Source organism: Nematostella vectensis, chromosome 14 (genome assembly GCF_932526225.1).
Source record: "Nematostella vectensis chromosome 14, jaNemVect1.1, whole genome shotgun sequence".
NCBI classification, from domain to species: domain Eukaryota; kingdom Metazoa; phylum Cnidaria; class Anthozoa; order Actiniaria; family Edwardsiidae; genus Nematostella; species Nematostella vectensis.
Window position 1 is genome coordinate 10570988 of NC_064047.1, and position 19101 is coordinate 10590088.

At 39.5% G+C, this 19101-nt stretch overlaps 4 protein-coding genes across 6 annotated transcripts; 2 read left to right on the forward strand and 2 right to left on the reverse strand.

Moving 5' to 3' along the window:
• Positions 1–84: 84 nt before the first annotated feature.
• LOC5503174 (protein Son) lies at positions 85–10737 on the reverse strand. Of its 3 annotated transcripts, XR_007306600.1 has the most exons (6): positions 9137–10737; positions 8335–8511; positions 6727–6951; positions 5330–5546; positions 3567–3718; positions 1947–2084 (listed from the first exon to the last, which is right to left on the reverse strand). XR_007306600.1 is itself a non-coding variant. In XM_048722215.1 (5 exons), the coding sequence occupies exons 1-5, from the start codon at positions 10580–10582 to the stop codon at positions 1843–1845; spliced, it is 2307 nt and encodes a 768-aa protein (XP_048578172.1). In that variant the 5' UTR covers positions 10583–10737; the 3' UTR covers positions 85–1842. The 3 variants fall into 3 exon arrangements, 2 of the variants coding, with proteins under 2 accessions (XP_048578172.1, XP_048578173.1); XM_048722215.1 differs by lacking the exon at positions 3567–3718 and having other exon boundaries at positions 85–2084; XM_048722216.1 differs by lacking the exon at positions 1947–2084 and having other exon boundaries at positions 2958–3718.
• Positions 10738–10950: 213 nt separating this feature from the next.
• Positions 10951–13426, forward strand: LOC5503163 (protein jagunal homolog 1). Its single transcript, XM_001624225.3, has 2 exons — positions 10951–11199; positions 11679–13426. The coding sequence occupies exons 1-2, from the start codon at positions 11018–11020 to the stop codon at positions 12025–12027; spliced, it is 531 nt and encodes a 176-aa protein (XP_001624275.1). The 5' UTR covers positions 10951–11017; the 3' UTR covers positions 12028–13426.
• LOC5503173 (interleukin-1 receptor-associated kinase 1-binding protein 1) lies at positions 13416–15948 on the reverse strand. Its single transcript, XM_001624213.3, has 3 exons — positions 15597–15948; positions 14643–14920; positions 13416–14138 (listed from the first exon to the last, which is right to left on the reverse strand). Exons 1-3 carry the CDS (start codon positions 15792–15794, stop codon positions 13856–13858), a joined length of 759 nt encoding a protein of 252 aa, XP_001624263.1. The 5' UTR covers positions 15795–15948; the 3' UTR covers positions 13416–13855.
• An 82-nt stretch (positions 15949–16030) lies between these two features.
• Positions 16031–18665, forward strand: LOC5503162 (peroxisomal membrane protein PEX16). The gene has a single exon (XM_001624224.3). The coding sequence runs from the start codon at positions 16176–16178 to the stop codon at positions 17280–17282; it is 1107 nt and encodes a 368-aa protein (XP_001624274.3). The 5' UTR covers positions 16031–16175; the 3' UTR covers positions 17283–18665.
• Positions 18666–19101: the final 436 nt, after the last annotated feature.

A 19101-nucleotide genomic window follows, 5' to 3' on the forward strand; every position in this document is an offset into this window, starting at 1 on the left:
GACTGTTGTTTGGAGATTCTAGCACAAACTGGTGAATAGTGGAAGTTGCCTTAGATGAACACAACAAAAGCAAAACACTACTAATCATGAAATATTGAATTTATTTTCCTTAAACAACATGGTCTCTTGACACCTCCATTAATAAAAAAAAAGACAATTCCATTTATTAACACCCTAGGGTCACTGTACTTAGTTGTAATCTCTCATAGTTTTTTCTTCACATTTTCTAGACAACAGAACTGGGGGGTGGGGGTATAACTTAATGCTACCACCAAACTGTATTCCATATATTAGGGTCAACCTGGTCCCAGGTGTCCTTACCTAGGTTTCTAAATTGGCATTCTTTGGTTGATAAGAGTTGTGTTGTCACAGGAAACCATCTAGACCCTAAGCTGTCTCAAAACTTAACACCAAGGATGGTGATAAGCAACCTTGTCCCCAGGGTCTTCTGGATAATTTACAATATGGCGTCAGATTACCCAGAAGACCCTGGGGACGAAGTTGGGTGATAAGACCTGGTAAAGTTTCCTGGTACTAGGCAATGTGGTACATTGTATCACTGACATTTCCCAGTTACAAGTGAGTTGAGTTTTGTAACACAAATCTTTGTACATGCCCGTACCCAGGGGGGTGCGAACAGACCCCCCACAATGGCTGAAGGTCCACTTTCGGTTCCCAATGGACATGCTATTTGTAGACAAAACTGTTGTATGTACTCTCCTGGGAACTACTTGTAAAGTACACAGACCATAGATCCCTTTAGTAGATGGCTTGCATCATTGGAGATGTACCATTCTGTACAACACTCTTATTACGATTTGGTTCTCACTAGGTAGCACAAGTGTGATGCGCTGATTCTCACTAAAACACAAGTAGTACAAGGACAGCCTTGTTGCTGGCTCTCCAGTGGGTTTATTCAGAAATCACTATTTTCGGAGTTCCTAGATCCCTTTGGTGCAAGTGTGCAAGGAAACACAACTGCTTGACGTTTTTTTGTACGTGTTTGACCAATTCTTACTTGTGTTGCATTTGAGCTAGCTCGTAGATCCTAGTGAGAACCATCCTTTATCAAGCAAATCAGTCATGCATACACTATGCAGTAATGGGTTTCCTAGTACATAGTATACTATTGTACACTAAAGTTTGAAAGCTGTTTACTTATGACAGACAACTAAAGAGAGAGCTCTATTGACCACACTTGTTTATTATTGTTATCCAGTATCGGAAGACAAAGAATGTGATAATAACTAAGCTTAAAGCCGCATTGTCACCAGTTTACTTCCGGTCAATTACGTAACAATCTCCAATAATTTTTAACGGAAATGCGAAAAATATTGAAAAATATTGAAAGCAGTGTGTCTATTGGAAGTGTCTCGAGGATGTGATCGATAATTTAGAGCGGATGGCCTGTTAAATATCTCGGATTCTAATACATTCTTTTGTCTTTTAACGGTTGAGGTATTTCGTAGGATCTCCGAAAGTAAACTGGCAACAATGCGACTTTAAGGTACCAAGGGTCCACTTTGATCAAATCTAGCCATGTCTCTTTGAAATATTTTGCGATCAAACTTCCTGTGTTACGAGATGCACGCTATATGCTTTGCTTGGTGGGCCCTGCCACGCCCAGTTATCGTTATAACTGTATCCATGGTAACAGTAGTTTTTGGAGTAAAAATCCACCCCCCTAATTAGACCAATTGAAATGAATGCTTTCCCACTCCTACAAAGATGACACAAGTGTCGCTGACAAAGGCCCTTTCACCTTCAAGCCTTTAGCTCACCTGTAAAATAGGGGATTTTTTCATCACTGTCTTTCTGTCATTACACATAAACACTTGAGAGTTAAAATGTTGCGTCATGGGGCACTGCGCCGATCGCCTTCAGAGCATACAGGGCACATTGTGCTTTGGCCTGCTTCTTGTTGCTACTGACAACCTGAGGCTGGTACTCGTAACCGTTGACAGCCACCTTAAACAGGAACTGCTTTGAGTGCGGTGGTCCATGGTCAAATATGAGCTGGAAGTCTGGCAGTTGCCATTTCTTTCTGGCACAGATTTCCTGTAGCATTGAGATGGGGTGCTTGCCTAAATAATAGCAGAAAATTATGTAAGTGGAAGTAAAAGTGTGCAGAAAAGGGGGAAGATTTGGTTTCATAATTTCTGACCACTTTTATCAGGTCCTGTATTATATGACTCTCAATATGTTTTTCAGTAAACCAAGAACAATAACATTGTAAAATGCACATAACAAAACAACACTAAACTGTGTGATAACTTATATCTTATCTTGTAGATAAAATAGTATCACAATAATATTCACAAGAACTTTGATGAAGCAAGTATCAAAGTTGATACTTGGGGGCTTGGTTCACATGTGGTTGAAGAAAATTTCCTATGCTGCACAGCAAACAGACATTTCTTCCAACATGATAAAAAAAGGAGATAAGTACATACTGTATGATTGATTTTGGTCGCCTCTTGAAAGCGCACTATACCCCAAACAGTTCCCATAGTAAAAAATTTCAGTCCCCCAATAAACAGGACCTCAATTCTATACCATCCTTCCATTGCTTTATGTTTACAGAAATGATAAATGGTGAACCCCCTTAAATAATACTTATATATGGCTTTCTCCACCTTTGCTAAGAACAACACAAAAAGAAAATAAATATAATGATTAAAGGGTCCAACTCACACTGCCCACAATGCATTGCTTTGTTTTTGTTTTCATCATGGACCAAAAAATGCATGTGCAAAGAAACTTTTCCACACTTTTCTTCTATCTTTTATAAGTAAAGCATGAAAATTGAAAGAATATTAAATAATTTCTCATTTTCCCAAAAGTTTTGAATTTCAATGGTATCAAAAATGGCTGCCATCGCGATGCACTGTGGGCAGGGTGAGTTAGATCCTTTTAGAATGCTGGGCAGCAAGAAGAATTATTTGGACACTGCTTTCTTTTGGATGGAGTAATATCTGGCTTGGGACAAAACCTTGTGTACAGTATGCTCATCTCGGCATGTTTACATAAAAACTATGACTGAAAATGGAACAATTAGAAAACGTTTCTGAAGTGGAACAATTCGAAATACCCTTCCTGGATGAAATAGAGCTTTTAGAAAACAATGATGTGGTTCACTTTTCAACGCAATGCTTACTAAAAAAAGTAGGCAGATACGTGCACTGAAGAGATTGTTATGGTTTTCATGGAAACATGCTGTTTCAAAAAGAAATGCTTCATGTGAATTCAGATCTTTTTAAAAACGGATACAAGGGGACAGTGTCTATGGTCAGAATACTTTTCCAGATTATTTCAGAAAAAGTTAATTTTCAACACTTCAAGTGTTCAAGTCATGGCTGCGAAGAGCCATTGGTTTTGCAGTTCTCATCTTTTCTTTTCCCACCCCAGGTGCCATGGTACGAATACCCACTTCAAACTGACAGCCATTAGTTAATCTATTCATAGCAGCCTTAGAGTGAAGCATGATACACTGAGACATGTGCTTCAAACAAAGGCTGCAAGCCAGATTCCATTTCCAGGCAAAAGAAAAACAGTGTGTACTATACCTGGCCACCAGTATCCTATATCATGGCTAACTCATCCTGGGTCTGCTGTTCCTTAGGAGAGAACTCCTTGTGCTGACAATGATCTCAAGAGGCCACAGAAATCGAATTGCTTGGTACCGTAGGTAACGATGGCACAGTGCCATAACACTGCACTGGAGGAAAGAGTATGCAGACATGCACATGAGTTAGACCAATCTGCCTTCACACACATACAGTACACACACCCGCGGTGAACTTTGTGATAGTCTGCTCCCCAGCTGCCCTTAGTCCAGACCTGGGACTCTCTTTGTGCTCGACATTCTGTCTCTCCTGAAAGAGGTTCCAGTATTTATTGCATGTGCATGCACGAAAATACACCACATATGTTGGTTGCATAGTTCAAGATGGCTGCGAGAGGGAGGAGCGAGGGTTTATTTCAGAAATATTACGCTTATTTTGGTCTTGGTTAAAATAGGAAAGACGATAATTAGAGTCTGAAAAAATATAAAATAAATGAGCTTTTCAGTTTTTGTTATTTTCACATGCACACAATAGCATCATTTCAAATGAGCGCACATTTTTTTAAATTTGATTTTCAATCACATTTTATAGTGTTGTGATAGAAAAATAATCCAAAGCAGTTTGCAGACGCCGATGGCTGATTGGTACATGTTCGCGCATGCGCATGCAATAAATACAGAACCCTCTTTCACGCGAGCCAGAATGTCTAGCACAAAGAAAGTCCAAGGTTTTGCCTAAGCTCCCCTGAGAATGCAGGGTAAACAAACTCAGGCAGCTGCAGAGGAGATGCTTTATGCATGAGTGCTCTTAGAGCTCTCAAAATGAGACTCATGGTTCTGAACAACCAACAAATTTAAAATCTTATACCATAGCACTTTTTTTGTAACAACCCTTATAAATAAATCAAAGCACTTCTATATTTGCTAAAAGTTCTTAACATTTATCTGGAATATTGGAAAACTTTAAGACTTTTTTATGGACCTGTGGGAACCATGGGTCCATAAAACATCCATGTAGACAATCCATATTAATGCATACAGGTACATTATTCATGTGCTGCCGGCAGATTGGTCTGACTTGTGCATGCATTATAAAGCCTGTGACTGCATGGGCTGATACAGAATCTGTCTAAATTCCCTCTACTGGCACATTTGTCTTTACAAACAGCAAATATAACAGCAAAGTAAATTAGTTTCAGAAAAAAAAAACAAATAAAAAAACTCTGAATTATTGGCAAACAATTGATTTGAATTACCAAGAAGTATATAATGTTTGGTATTCAGTGTTTAGTTTATCTGACTTTACAACAACAACAAAAATACAGTTCTGTAATTGGCAAAAAGCACAAATTGATTTCTGTGGCCTCTCACAAACAGATAACATACTATAGCTGAGCTACCCACGACATGATGGCATTGGGAGGTAGGGGACCTAACAATCAGGGTAGTATGAGAAGGGGCCTGAGATAACACAAATCTCCCCTTCCCCCACCCCCCTAAAGAAAGTAGTGTATGTACTGTAGCTCTTTTGAGAGCAAATGTAGCAAGAAAAAATGTTGGTGTTGCAATCTTACAGCAACTGTCCACTAATGACATGACATCACAGGAGATACAGCAAATGTAATTTGAAAGCAAAAAAGAAAAAGCAGGAAAAATGCTAAACAGGGTTTGATTTTAGAACTTGATCTAATAAAATATACATAAGAATATGGAAGTGAAAAAGGTGAAAAAGGTGTAAAAATAGTTTTTTGGAGTAGGCTTTACCTTGTAAGTCAGTAATAGGTCTGTTTCCAGGCTTTTTGTTACCCGGCTTTTCCCCACCGCTGCTTAGCCCTTTGCGATCTGTCTTCACCGTCAATGCAATAGGTTCGACATTGCCCTCGCCAGTCCTGCCGATGGCCTGTCCAGGCTGCCAGCCCATCTTCTGCAGCAGCTTCATACCAATACCACCAGAGACTGGGGTTAAATTGTGAAACATATCCTGTACAATAAAAGTACTTCGAGTTGAGAAAAAAAAATAACACAATGCAAAAAAACTCTACACATTTCTATTTGCATTAATATGTAATTAAAGCATTCATTTCCTATGGCACAGGGGGAACAAGAAAAAAGAAAAAGAAACATGCACTACTGAAAGTCTGATCTTGGCCTCGATATAGAAAAGAAATCAGGTTTTACTGTGTACGCCTCTGTGAAAATAGGGTGGTTTCAAACAGGACCATTAAACCTTCTGTTGCTTTATTTACTGATTCCAGCACACCTACAGTACTGTACATACACAGATCACCTAGTTCTGCCTTGTATACAGGCGTCTCAAGTCAGGAAAAACAAGTGAAAAACATACTAGTGAGAGTAATGAGCCATGGGAAGGTTTAGCGCTGGGCAAAAGAACATTGGAAGGGTCAACTGGAGAAATGAGACGCCTCGCAGATTCTATCCGATTTCTGTAACATTGTTTTCAATTTTTGGATTTTGAGAGAAAAATCGTTTGCACTGCGAACTTACAAGATAAATCGCTTTCATTTTATTAAAACTTCTGAAATTTTATATATTTGAATTTTGAAGTACAAATAATCAAAGAAATGTAGCTTGAAAGGAAGTTTTAGAGTCAATTGTCAAAGCGAAAGTCAGCGATAGCGTCAGAGGGAGATATTAAAGAACTTGACACATCCTTCAAGGACCTTCATTTGGAAGGTAATGAGACTTACATGCTTGCTTTTATTCTCAAACAATTCTTGAAGGAAGAGCCATGTTTCGCTTACATGAAGTAGCTGTCGTGAAGCTAGAGTTTCCTGCGTGTTCTTGTCAAAAACGTTGATTCTGTGTGCTATACGAAAATGATCTGCTACTCTGGGTTTCTCGTAAAATTCAGCATTCTCCTTGTAGAAATTGTGACTGAGGACAAGGAGCACGATTTGGTAGGACAGCTTGGTGAACATTTTGCTCCCTTCACACTTCAATAAAAGCGTGTTGTTTACCATGCATATTCCTGACCTAGTTATCTGCTGCCATGTGTGTTTTCTGAATCTGCCAGGCACTCTCCGTTTGTCATACTACCCCTGCATGCTTAGTCCTGTCATGCTAGAAAGCGCCAGGGTACATACAAGGCAGTCACCTAGTTAGTATACAGCATGTCTGCAATCTTTAAAGCCATACTGTACCTTTTTGGCCCATGCCTGATAGCCAGAGTGTATCTCCTGTTTGGACAGGGTGGACTTGGCTGCATGTCCGGTAAACTGTCCAGGTTTGACATTAGATTGGGCCCAGCTTTGCATCTTCAAGCTCACTTCCTGTTCAAGTAACATGGCCTCAATATCATTAGGATCTGCCTGCAAGCGCCGTTGAGCTTCTATTCTCTTCACAACAAGATTGCTGACATCAACTTTCTGTAATCAAATATTATAAAATGATGGAATGATAAGTCACCGTACTCTTTCATTGGTGGATAAGTGAGCCATACATACATCCCAAAACGCTGGATATAATATCTTATTGGTCTCATTTGCTTTACCCTGGGTACCAGAGGCCCGAGCTTCACTCATTTACTGTTACGCAGGTCTTTGCTAGGTTTTTCATTTACTGTTACGCAGGTCTTTGCTAGGTTTTTCATTTACTGTTACGCAGGTCTTTGCTAGGTTTTTCATTTACTGTTACGCAGGTCTTTGCTAGGTTTTTCATTTACTGTTACGCAGGTCTTTGCTAGGTTTTTCATTTCTGAGTCCACCGTCGCTTGTGGTTTTGTATTTCTCAATAAACAGGTTTTGTAATATTAAAACGTCTTTACCTTTAAAATTATCCAACCACAACCTCATTCTGCTCTTTCTTAAAATATTCTGTATGATAAGAATTGCAATTTGAGGGCTTCTTAACGAGAATTAGCCATTAGATTTCCTTTAGTTCAGTAATACCAGGCGCTGCCATATTTGTTGTAATAAAATACAAGGGTTGCAAATTAAAAGGTCACATTAATTGAAAATTCACAAAGCGCCATAGGAGGATGATCACAAAAAAGCCAACCAACTCTGTAGTACAAATTCTGTACTAACGGAAATGAAAAACATAGGCTGTGCGGCCAGAGGCTTGTCGCTTCCCTCCTCATAGTCAAGACTGGCGTGACAGTAAACAATTGAAGCCCAAGCCTCTGGTGCCCAGGGTGAATTTGCTTGGGCCATACGAGAACTTACAGGGTAAACTATGAGTGTTTTCTCTTGCCTTTCTACTTGTGCATCAAATAGACCCATTGAAAAAGAATCCCCTTTATCAAAGCTTTAATTTTTTATAAAGAACGTCGCAATCGGTAAAACAGAATAAACTACATACCGCGCTATTTTAACGCATACATGTTGTACGCTACAACTAAAACTTCCTCGTTTCATGTGGCTTTCGTATGAAAGTATTTTCGGTATTATCAATAGTTCTCCCTGCATTAAAAATTAGAACGAACAATAGCCAACATTCCTGCATAACAAAGGAAAACTACACGCATCAATCGTGTAGTAGTACACTCAGCGTTTTACACGCAAAATCTGCCATGCACTACACTCAGACTACAGTTTCTCAAACTAACTTTCTTCCAGGCTGTACTGTATGGAGTCTCAATTGTCTTATGGCTCACAAGCTTGGCTCTTGGGTAGTAAACCAAACAATATTTTGGGATTCATGAGTTTCCATACAAACCCTGTACTTGGTAAATATAAGGTATATGTAACACCCATTCAGGATTTGATACCACCCTAACCAGATCAGATAACACCAAATCCAGATCTCACCTCTTGAGGGGGTGGCTCGAACACCTTAGGTGCCATCTCTGCTATGGCATCTACTCCTTTCACTGCTGTCTCTATGGTAACTTCATCTTCTTTCTCGTGATGCTTAGTTCCACAAGACACAGGGAACTGCTCAGTGAGAGGCTTGGTTGGGTCTACAGTAGGAACTATATGTCTTGCCTGTCAAAAAAATGACATACAATGATAAGAATGTTTTAGCCAGTGACAGTGTTACATGACCTGAATCAGGTTGGGGCCTTTATTGTCACATAATCAAGCTGAGTTCAATTTCAATTGCAGTTTACTTTTAAATATTAATGGTGACAATTTCAAACAGCTAAATTGCCCTCTGCATTCAGCCATTCAAAATCCTTGAAGCAGTTTCATTGGCCAGCAGTGAAATGGTCTCCAATTATGGTTCCTCTACCCAAATGCTGACCTTATTGAAGAGAGTGGGCAGAATATTGAAAATCCCAGAGTTACAGAATTTGAAATAAATAACTTTTTCGTGATTTGATTAATCAACCCTGCTAACTTAAAAATCATGCTTACTCATGCTGATTTTTGTCTCCTTTAGCAGATATCGGTTCTATCCTTATGCCTAGTGCACACTAGCAACATATCGACATAACGACATGGGCGCGCGCAGTCTTATCTTCGACATAAGGACATGGACATAACGACATAAGAGAAAAAACATGTTTTTTTCTTTTATGTCATTATGTCCATGTCGTTATGTCGCGCTAAACATAGTGCGCGCGCCCATGTCGTTATGTTGCTAGTGTGCACTAGGCATTATACTTACTGGGAACAACACAGGAGGAATGACAATATCAGGCTTATCACGGACGAGAAAAGGATGACTGATGGTAGGTTCTTCGGTATCTTTATCCTGCCCAGCACTGCTAGGACTATTGTCAGTCTCAATACCCCGAGCCTCTGTCAACCTCTTACAAAATGCTGTCAGCTCAGCAATTGACTTCCCTGTCCCCCCCATGACCTTGGGAGTTGTGCCAATTACATCAACAGTGGGCTTGGCTCCAGCAACAGGTTTATCACTAGCATCCAGCATGTATTTAGACATGTCCTCATCTTTGGACTTATCAGGTGAGCTTGCTATTGAGGAGGACTTAGACCTGCACCTCCTTCTGGACCTAGACCTGGTTCTCCTTCTTCTGGGAGACTGGCTTCTTCTGCCCCTAGGAGGCCTGGATCTGCTTCTGTACCTTATCCTGTAAGGTGATCTAGATCTACTGCGCAATCTACTTTTTGGCGATCTGCTTCGAGATCGGCTTCTTCTTCTTCTGCAGCTAGAGCTATCTCTGTATCTCCTTGGAGATCGTGATTTGCTACGCCGTCTCTTCCTTGGAGAGCGGCTTCTTTTACTCCTAGGGGATCTAGATCTTGAGTGGCTCCTATGTTTTCGATGTGACCTTGAACTTCTATATCTCTTAGATGACCTTGGAGACCTTGACCTTTGAGGTGACCTTGACTTTTGAGGCGACCTTGATCTTCTTGCAGACCTACTTTTCTTCGGAGACCTGCTACGGCTTCTTGACTCGCTTCTCTTTCTAGATTTTCTATGTGACCTACTACGACTTCTTGACCTACTTCTAGATTTCCTTTTGTCCGTAGAGGGTGATCTAGATGACTTTCTATCCTTTTCAGTGTCTTGTGCTTTATCTTTTGAATTTGATCTGGACCTGGATTTGTGTTTATCTTTTAAACATTTTAATAATTTGCTGGATAATTTTTCATCTGTGTCTTTCTCGTTACTCTGAACTTTCGATTCTAGAGAACCATTAATTGTATTAACAGGACTTTTACTTCTTGACTTTGACTTGCTTTTAGAATTCCTTTCTCTTGGAGGCCACGAAAAAGACCTAGATCTTGACCGCCGTTTACTTTCTGAGTTATCATTATCTACAGGTGAATTGGGTTGTGATTTCTGTTCATTTTTCTCGTGTGATACTTCAACACTCGGAAGCAAAGGACCCTCGACAACCGACTCGTCTAGTGTGCCTTCTGCATATGTGTCCCCCTTTTCGCGAGATTTAGATCGAGTTCTTGATCTGTGTCGTCTTTTCTTGTGCTTTTTCTTGCTCTTTGAGTGCTTGTGTTTGTGTTTTTTGGATGATTTTCCTCGCCGCTCGCTTCTTTCTGGAGACACGCTTTCAACCGATGACTCATAATTGTTCAATTTTTTTTCTTTTTCAGAATATTTTCCTGCATTATCCTCTACTGCATCCATACGTGGTATTGTTTTACTCGACTTATTGCATTGTGTCGTTATAAATAGCGCAAAATAGAAGAAAACGCAGTGGAAAGGTCTTCACAAACTTTTCTGTATGAGATGAAAGTGCATACAACGCATGCGTCTAGTTTGGTACTTAGGAACTCGTGCAGGAATACCACAGGAAACCCAAAGAAGTACATAATCGTCTATCCTTGACGATAACGTGAAAAACTTGTAAAAAAAATCGTTTTAAATCGGTTTAATTTAAAAAAATTGAATTCGTATTTAGCTGTTGCGGTTTCTGAAAAATGCGCATTAAAAAATAATGGTAAAGATATTTTAGTGGTCTGGTACGCCGCTGTCCAAATACCGTAGGCGCCCTATATTGATCTCTTTTCACTTCCCAAACTCGAAGACACAGGTTGTTTCGAGTTGATTTAATTTATAAAAATGGCTTCAAGAGGCGGACCAAGGGCATCTGGTACCGATGGGTCTGATTTCTCACATCGGGAACGCGTCGCCTCGCATTACAGAGAAAGCGTGCGACAGAAAGCGAAGATGAAATTCTGTATTCTCATTCACATGTTCTTTGGAGTCTGTGTGGTTGGATGGATGGGTCTTGCCATTTCACGGTGAGATATAGGGTATTCCACTCTTCTTTTGATCATTATGATCATGGAGAGTCTTGATTTTTTCTTGCGCACTGTACATGGCCATAGCTAGAATTTTTTTTTTCTGGGGATAAAGCTTTTTCTCCATAATTGCTCGAGCAAGCGCCGGGGCGTTTATCAATCAATCAATCAATCTTTATTGATTTTTTAAAATGTTTACACAATAAAAAAGAAGACAAAACCAGAGACATATTAGGCTTGGTCAACAGGACTTTACAATTCTAGCACAATTTTTCATGTCCCAGGTGAGCACTTATTCCAAAATCTGCTAAACAGAGACTACGTACCCCAAAACCTGGAACACCAGCAGCAGATAAAAACTAAACCTGTGTGTCTGTGTCTAAAGATGTGTTTGGCGTTTATGTTTTCTTAAGCCATTATCTCTAGGTTAGCCTCGCTGCCCCTGAATATACTAACCCTGGTATTGTTTTTACCAACAGAGCAGTGAAGATTGCGCCAGATCCATGGATTCTCCTCTGGCTCATCAGCGTGTTTCCAGCCATTGCGGGACTCAGTGGGCTTCCAAAGAATCAGACAAAGATGATGCATGTGTACTCCATAGGAACCATGGTCACTGGCATTGCACCTCTGATGTACGGTGCAACGTTTGGCATAATGCAAGTAATGGAGAACTTCAAGCGAGGGCATGCACCAGGAACAGATGACTGGCGTGTCTTACCCATGAAGATGGCAATGGTTGCATTTGTTATTCAAGCGCATGCAGTCAGCATTTATTACTCCAATAAGCTGATAAGTGCATGGAACACTAAGGGAGAGAAGTCTTCATAGATGTGGTTTTTAGAGAACAGTACAGTTACTAGGTGTGGAAATAACGAGTACAGACTGGCTGGAAAAAAATAGGTGTTTGGTGTGGACGAGTCAGAGAAATGAATCCACACAAGGAATTTTTAACAACTCTAAAAATAGAGCAGTTTCTTTTGATGTCTTGCTTCAACAAAGGACTAATGCTCAAAATATTAGCGAAACATCTGTTTTCAAAGAGGTAAAAAATATATCATTTCAACATGCGTTTAGCCTGTGTGCAGCCGGAAATAGTTCCATTATTACCGTCTGCGAATTACCGACAGAAAGCTTGTTTAGACCCCCCGTGCACCTACTGCCGGAGTGAAGCGATTTCTGGTTGGCTATCATCTGGTTCAAATGTAACGAGCCACGCGATTGCTCCATGTACCCTGCATATATATAATTTTTCGAATGTTATGATTTTTGCACGAGAGTTTGACAGCGAAGGCGCGAAGCGTGCAAACCAATATGGCAATTCCTTCGTGTAATTTGTGCCTCACGGATGTAGTTAATAGCGACCAAAGATTTGTCATCGGGGTAAGGGGAAGTTCGATATAGCTTATAGACCTACTTTTGGGCTTCCAGGGGGGGGGGGGGGGTGCGCATGCACCCTGCACACCCTTTGTGTGGGTGCCTGATTAACCACCTTCAAGCAGGCTATGTCAGTCTTAAGCATCTTGATCCAAGTTATTTATCTTGGTGGCTTACCAAGTTCATCATCTTCGACCATCTTCATAATATAATTGATAAAAATGTTTTCAGTCTTTAGTCAACCTTGATTATCTGAAAATGAGAAAAACCAAAACTTTATAGCAGCAGTCTACGGTAGTGGTTCGTTAGATCTCCTGAAGTGTCATACTGATATTTTCTTGAAATGATCAGCAGGAGTAAGAAACTCATGCTTGGGTGCCTAGCTAGGTCATGTGATCTAATGTGTTTCTTAGAAACTCATTCTTGGGTGCCTAGCTAGGTCATGTGATCTACTGTGTTTCTAAGAAACTCTTGCGTGGGTGCCAAGCTAGGTCATGTGATCTACTGTGTTTCTTAGAAACTCATGCTTGGGTTCCTAGCTAGGTCATCTACTGTTTCTAAGAAACTCTTGCGTGGGTGCCAAGCTAGGTCATGTGATGTACTGTGTTTTTTAGAAACTCTTGCGTGGGTGCCTAGCATGGGCATGTGATTGTGTGTGTGTTTTTTTTTAATAGGCTTGATTGCATTAAGCTCCTGCCATACCAAATCTAAACTTGTATAAATTGTATCAACACAAATACATTGAGTTTAACATTTATTCAGACATAGCACTTCTGGCTCAATAGGTTGTGAGTAGTAAAAGTTTTCTATGCAGAGTTTCCATTGAACAAAATAAAACAAGATAAGTATGGTATTTTATTCGACACATCAAATGCTCCACAGACAATCAGGGTTTCACTGAAGGGTTTACATCTTTCATAAAATAAAATGTCTTTTTCAATGATAAAATTTATAATGCTGTGGCGAAGTAGGTTATGTGTTCTACAGATGTTTGTTGATCTTTATAATCATTAGATTTTTGATGATAGAAGGGGATGAAAGAAAAAAAAACATTTTGCACAGGAAACATCTGAAGACCAATCTTCATGCTGCTTACATGTGTAACTGAATCTTAGAAAAGTCATATGATCCGCTATAAATTTGGTAAACTGTAGCTAACAGTAGTTGGTATGCAGACATTTTAAGCTACGGTACCTTTGTCTTGCTTTCAATCTAATTTGAATATAACAAGTTTTCTTTAGCATTTACAGGTTACACTTCAGTGGAAATGGTATTAATGAAACTACTTTTTTCTTTTGTGAACTATTGCTTTTTCTCTAATCTCAAATGACACGAAAACCTTCATGTTTACTGTCACTGTAGCTTGCATGATTTTGTCATGGAAGGAATGTGCATGCTTTTTTTGACTTTCACTGGTTTCAGGATGTTCATTTGGAGTTCCCATTATTTCCTCATAGCTTTCTTCACGGATTGTTATAGGAGGTCCAAGAATTTGATTAAACATCTGAACAACTTGGAGGGCTTTGTTTTTAGCATTCTTAACAGCTGAGACACAGGCTTGGCACCTGAAACAGAACATAAATAAGTTCTAAATAATTGGGTCAAAAGAAAACATTAACTAGAAAAACTCTCAAGACCCAGAGGCACCAACACATTTAAAATGCACTACTCTTTTGGGCATATACATACCCCCTTGGCCATCAATAATTTAGTCAGTTCTTACTGAAGGATTATAAAGTACTATCCCTTTTCCACATGAAACCTGCCCCCTCGGCAAAAGTTTGATCAAATGCCTGCCTAACATTTCAGTTGAACAAAAAAAAAGCATATGCTTTCTAGTGCAGGGTTAAATCCTACAGCCTTCTAGAGAAAATAATGAAGGAAAAATATCCCCCAGTTCCCCTTAGGTACTAAAAATAATATCCTTTTTCGGTATATCCAAGACTGCCCCCCTCCCTCCCTTATCAACAAAACCTGTGTCACAAGCTGGGGAGGGTGCTGAGGCAAAAAATATACCCCACCCTCCATGCTAATGAGCACCCCCTGGGTGTGTTGAACTTATCAAATACCTTAGATTTGCTAGTCTTTCCGTTGAGTGATAAAACACTGGAGGCGACACAGTTACTGTCTCATCCAGTTTCTCTACAAGAAGGTTACTAACTTCTTCACACTTGAGAAAGTCTGAAAACTCAACGATTATCTCAGTCTCATAAAAATAAGTCTTTTCCTGACGCGTAAGGATTCTGTTGATTTTATAGCATGTGTCTTTGATGCGGTATGATTTTAGTGTCTGTAGAATGTATTCTACACGCCTGTTGACGCTTGTCTTCACCTCTTCCACTGATTCCTGAAAAGAGTAAGGGATGGAAATAAAGTGGTCGATAGCCAATAGCTGCACAGGAATCCACACTGTGTGATCACATCACATTGTGGCTTTATTTGTAGTACACATACATATGGAATTAAGGCTGATTTAGACAACTTAGTTGTATGCGACATGCCTTTAACATGCCCTAAATTACACACTGTGACTTTCGTAGCCGAATGTTGTAACAGAGTAGTAAGCTGGTTTACTGTACACTCTGATACGATTCGAGTTGTGAAGGGGTTGCAGGCAAGTAGCATACAACTTAATCATGCTGTCTTAATCAGCCTTTTGCTCCAACGAAGGGCTAATGCTCAAGAAGTCAGTGCAACTACTCTGTTTACTGAGGCATTCAAACTTGTGTCGATTTATAGCTTGTCTACACCACGTCTAGACAATCTAGTTTTTCTGCAGCTTGTCTGTAGTCTTGCTAGTTAATATATATACCATTTAAAATAAGTCTTTGAAATAAAATCTTTTAAAAATATCAATAATATTCGTACTTGATTGTTGTGCCTTCAAAGTAGTCTATAAAATAAACGACTTATTTTAACACCATATGTTTACTTGGGATTCCTGTGTAACTGTTGCCAATCAAAACATAACTCAATAAACTGCACAAAGTTACATTCATCCAACCAAAAAAAAACACACAAACCTTACAACTGGAACATAGAATAAGCACTCTGGCTTTATCTGGAGCAAGCGATAACTCCGCTGACTCAGTGATCTGAATATCTTTGCGGTCTTGTTTATCGTTTGTAGTAGCTTTCTCTCTCTTTTCAGGCTCTTCGCCTGTTGTAAATTGTGCATAAACTTCGGCTGGATTGAACCATTTTATTGTGTTGCTACTCATAGCAGCCACACGAAGTCTTTCGTATGTTCGTACGGACTGTCAATGTACTGATTAAAGGTTTTTCTGCGCAAAACAGTAGAGAAAAAATCCACTGAACGGTTGATTTATGAATTCTCAACTGAAAATCTCGCCTTCCATCCCATGAGACAATGCGGCTCCTAAGACCACAGGTATCCCAGGTGTGCTAAAAAAATAGCAATTTCCTGTTTTTAGTTTCATTGTTGATGTTTTTCTGACATCCCTCTTCATTGAACCTTTTACTTATATGTCTATTTTCTTATTTAGTTTTTAAAGAAAGTAAAGGCAACTTTTTTTTTACATTTTTACATCAAGTTAACATCCCAGAGATCATTGCGAGATTGCAAAATTCTTAGAACCAAAATGGCGGAATCCTCGAGGTTTTGGTTTGACTTCCAAACGCTTACCAAAGACGCTTTAAAGACATGCATGGCAAGATGGGAACACGTCCAGACGAAGTACAAGGACTACATTCTACAGAACCCAGAAATTGCATCAAAAATGGAAGGAATGTTGCGACTTTTGTCTTACGTCTTGCCTGGAAGATTCGGAGCGTCAGATGCATTATCGGAACTCCTATACTCTGCTTCGCAGCTTCTCTCACTAATGCACGATGGCGTTTTCCGAATGGGCAAGGGCATCCCAGATTACAGAGAGGGGGACCAAGGCAATCAGCTTGTTTTATGGCTAACGATTATTGAATATCTGGAGGTCTTTATCGAGCTAGGTGCTGAAAAAGTCTTCGGTGAACCAGGAAAATGGTTGATTGTGATTGTTGTACAAGTTATAAAAGCCGCTTTACGACTTGTTTTACTGTTCAGCTACAAGTCAGGCATACAGAGGGCTCCTTTGATCCCTCCGCTAGATCGAAAATCAGTATTTCCAGAAAAACAAGATGGTGAGAATGAAATAAAAACCCCGGAAGAAGAAAAGAAACCCAAAGAACCTCAAAGCCCTGTCTGGAAAGGAACAAGAACAGGGAGACCAATGAGAAAGCTTGTTGCCACGCCCAATGATGGGTTCCGATCTTGGGAGTTACCACCATCCCCGAAGGATGATCATGTGGAAATTGGACCTTCATCTCCTACTGAACTGTCCACCAAGCGACTTGTAGCTGAGACATTGCACATTACACGCCCTCTTCTTCACTTATCCAGCATGTTTGTATTTGGTCAGAATTCCTGGAAGCCGTGGTTGCTAGCCTATGGTACTGATGTGATGTCTCTTTGCCTTCATCGTAATATCAAGGAGCTGAACACCAAAGAGCAGTCAGAGATGTCTAGAAGGACTTTGCTCTTGCCATTTTATTTACTAAGATCACCATTCTATGACAAGTACTCCAAAGCTAAGATTATCAATATGCTGAGGTTTTTGAGTAACCATATTCCAGGTATGTCTATATTGGTTGCACCAATGCTGGACTACCTTCCAACATGGCAGAGGATTTATTTCTACAACTGGACATCTTAGGCTGAACCATGGCCAGGGAGGTTTGGAGTGGTATGTAAAGAAAACACCAACTTCATTTTGCAGAGAATGACTGAACCCCCTTTTACTTCCTAACACAAGCTAGCGACAGCAATGCTTAACAGCCTTTGTCAGCCACCATTTGCAATAATTTCGATTGAATTTGGTAAACAAAGTATTAAACTTTTTTTAAACTTTTTTAGTCTGTCATTTTTTTATTTTAGCACAGTACTGTATATGCCTCAATATTCTATTTCAAATGAAAACAATAACAAAGATGTTGCTGACAAGTGATCAGTAATCCATTATTGTCAGGTCAGAAATTGACAAGAAAGATACCATAAATGCTAGTTTTAGCAATCTTTAAGACTGATCTAGAAATACTTCTTATTGACCAAGTTTGTGGGCACTACAGATACTTATGGACTCAAGAGATTTTTGGCCTAAGTGCCAAATTCAAGGCTTCATATGTTCTTGTACGTCCTTAGCAAACAAGGTCAATAAAATACCCACCCCAGGGCTACTCCCTATATATCCATCGGACAGGGATCATCGTCGTATCTTATATGGTGTAAGTTTGGAGCCTTGGGTATCTTTTAGGGGTGAAAATGAGAATGCCCAAATTTTTCTTTAACTCAGTATATTTTAGGGTGATTTTATAGCCATTGCTCATCTAACTTGTAGCTCATGAAAGAGCTTTAAAACGTGTCAATCTTCCATTAGAGTCAGTTTTACAGTAAATGAGCGTTTTTATTACAAATTATTTACGTTTGTTTGAGGTATCTTTTAGTGGGTAAATTCATGCCTAACCATGCCCACTTTAGTATCTTTTAGGTTTGAAATATATAACCAGACCACACCCACATTAGTATCTTGTAGGTTTAAAATATATAACCAGACCACACCCACTTTAGTATCTTTTAGGGGTGTTTTCAAAGGTCCAGACGATGATCCCCGTCTGTTTGATATCAGAGTACTCCCCCCCCTGGGATATCAATTAGTGTTTTGAGAGAGTTTTTTTTTTTTTTTTTTTTACAATTGTTACATTGTAAACTCAGGTTGGTTTTGCAGAGTACAGCTTGCTAATGAAGAAATGAGAGTGTGCATAACATTGTAAATATATATCACTTGCAGTCTCAGAACTTATTTTAACCACAACTGCCTTTGTGGGAATAAGACAACTTCATTCAGAGCTAATGTGTAACAGCTATATTTCTATAACAGTTTTAGTTGTTGGAGTGGGTCATCTTTAGATTAATAAAAGCTCTGCATTGGGGATTGTTTCTATGCTGAAAGAACAAAAGCTTACCAAGTAACAAGTAATGAAACAAACAAGCCTTCTTGATTTAAATAAATGTAGTTTAATAATAAAAACCATGAACAAGCTCTAAGTACCAATATTGGACAAAATTCAATGAAGAAGTAATACTGTAGTACTTGATGATGGTCTAGTGGTGGCTTCAATAGAAGCAGTGTTTCCACTTAGGAGGGGGCGTAAGAGGGGTGCCAATACCCCTTGGTATACGTTGTCTATTAATATAACATTATGCTCACGCTATGATTGACAGGAAAGTCAGCACATCCCATATACTGAAAAAATTCCGCTTCACGACTCGTACTACTGGTATTTTACCATAGGATACCCAAAATATGCAACCATCTCAACACAGGGTACCCAAAATGTGGACATCTCCACAACACCAATATTACCAGTGGTGAGCCATTGTTCCACCACTTGTACCACTGGAGAATTCTGCTTCACGACTCGTACCACTGGTATTTTATCACAGGATACCCAAACACCACTTAACAACTTTTACAA

What these genes read in the sequence shown, in the direction of transcription:
- LOC5503174 (XM_048722215.1), bottom strand. Translation starts at nt 10,582, where the DNA reads ATGGATGCAGTAGAGGATAATGCAGGAAAATATTCTGAAAAAGAAAAA. An exon ending in TCGAGCCACCCCCTCAAGAG is followed by an intron (nt 6,952 to 8,334) that starts GTGAGATCTGGA and finishes ATTTGATTACAG; the next exon opens with AAAGTTGATGTCAGCAATCT. An exon ending in ATCAGGCATGGGCCAAAAAG is followed by an intron (nt 5,547 to 6,726) that starts GTACAGTATGGC and finishes TTTATTGTACAG; the next exon opens with GATATGTTTCACAATTTAAC.
- LOC5503162 (XM_001624224.3), top strand. Translation starts at nt 16,176, where the DNA reads ATGGCGGAATCCTCGAGGTTTTGGTTTGACTTCCAAACGCTTACCAAA.
- LOC5503163 (XM_001624225.3), top strand. Translation starts at nt 11,018, where the DNA reads ATGGCTTCAAGAGGCGGACCAAGGGCATCTGGTACCGATGGGTCTGAT. An exon ending in ATGGGTCTTGCCATTTCACG is followed by an intron (nt 11,200 to 11,678) that starts GTGAGATATAGG and finishes TTTTACCAACAG; the next exon opens with AGCAGTGAAGATTGCGCCAG.
- LOC5503173 (XM_001624213.3), bottom strand. Translation starts at nt 15,794, where the DNA reads ATGAGTAGCAACACAATAAAATGGTTCAATCCAGCCGAAGTTTATGCA. An exon ending in TTCTATGTTCCAGTTGTAAG is followed by an intron (nt 14,921 to 15,596) that starts GTTTGTGTGTTT and finishes TACTCTTTTCAG; the next exon opens with GAATCAGTGGAAGAGGTGAA. An exon ending in GAAAGACTAGCAAATCTAAG is followed by an intron (nt 14,139 to 14,642) that starts GTATTTGATAAG and finishes GTTCTGTTTCAG; the next exon opens with GTGCCAAGCCTGTGTCTCAG.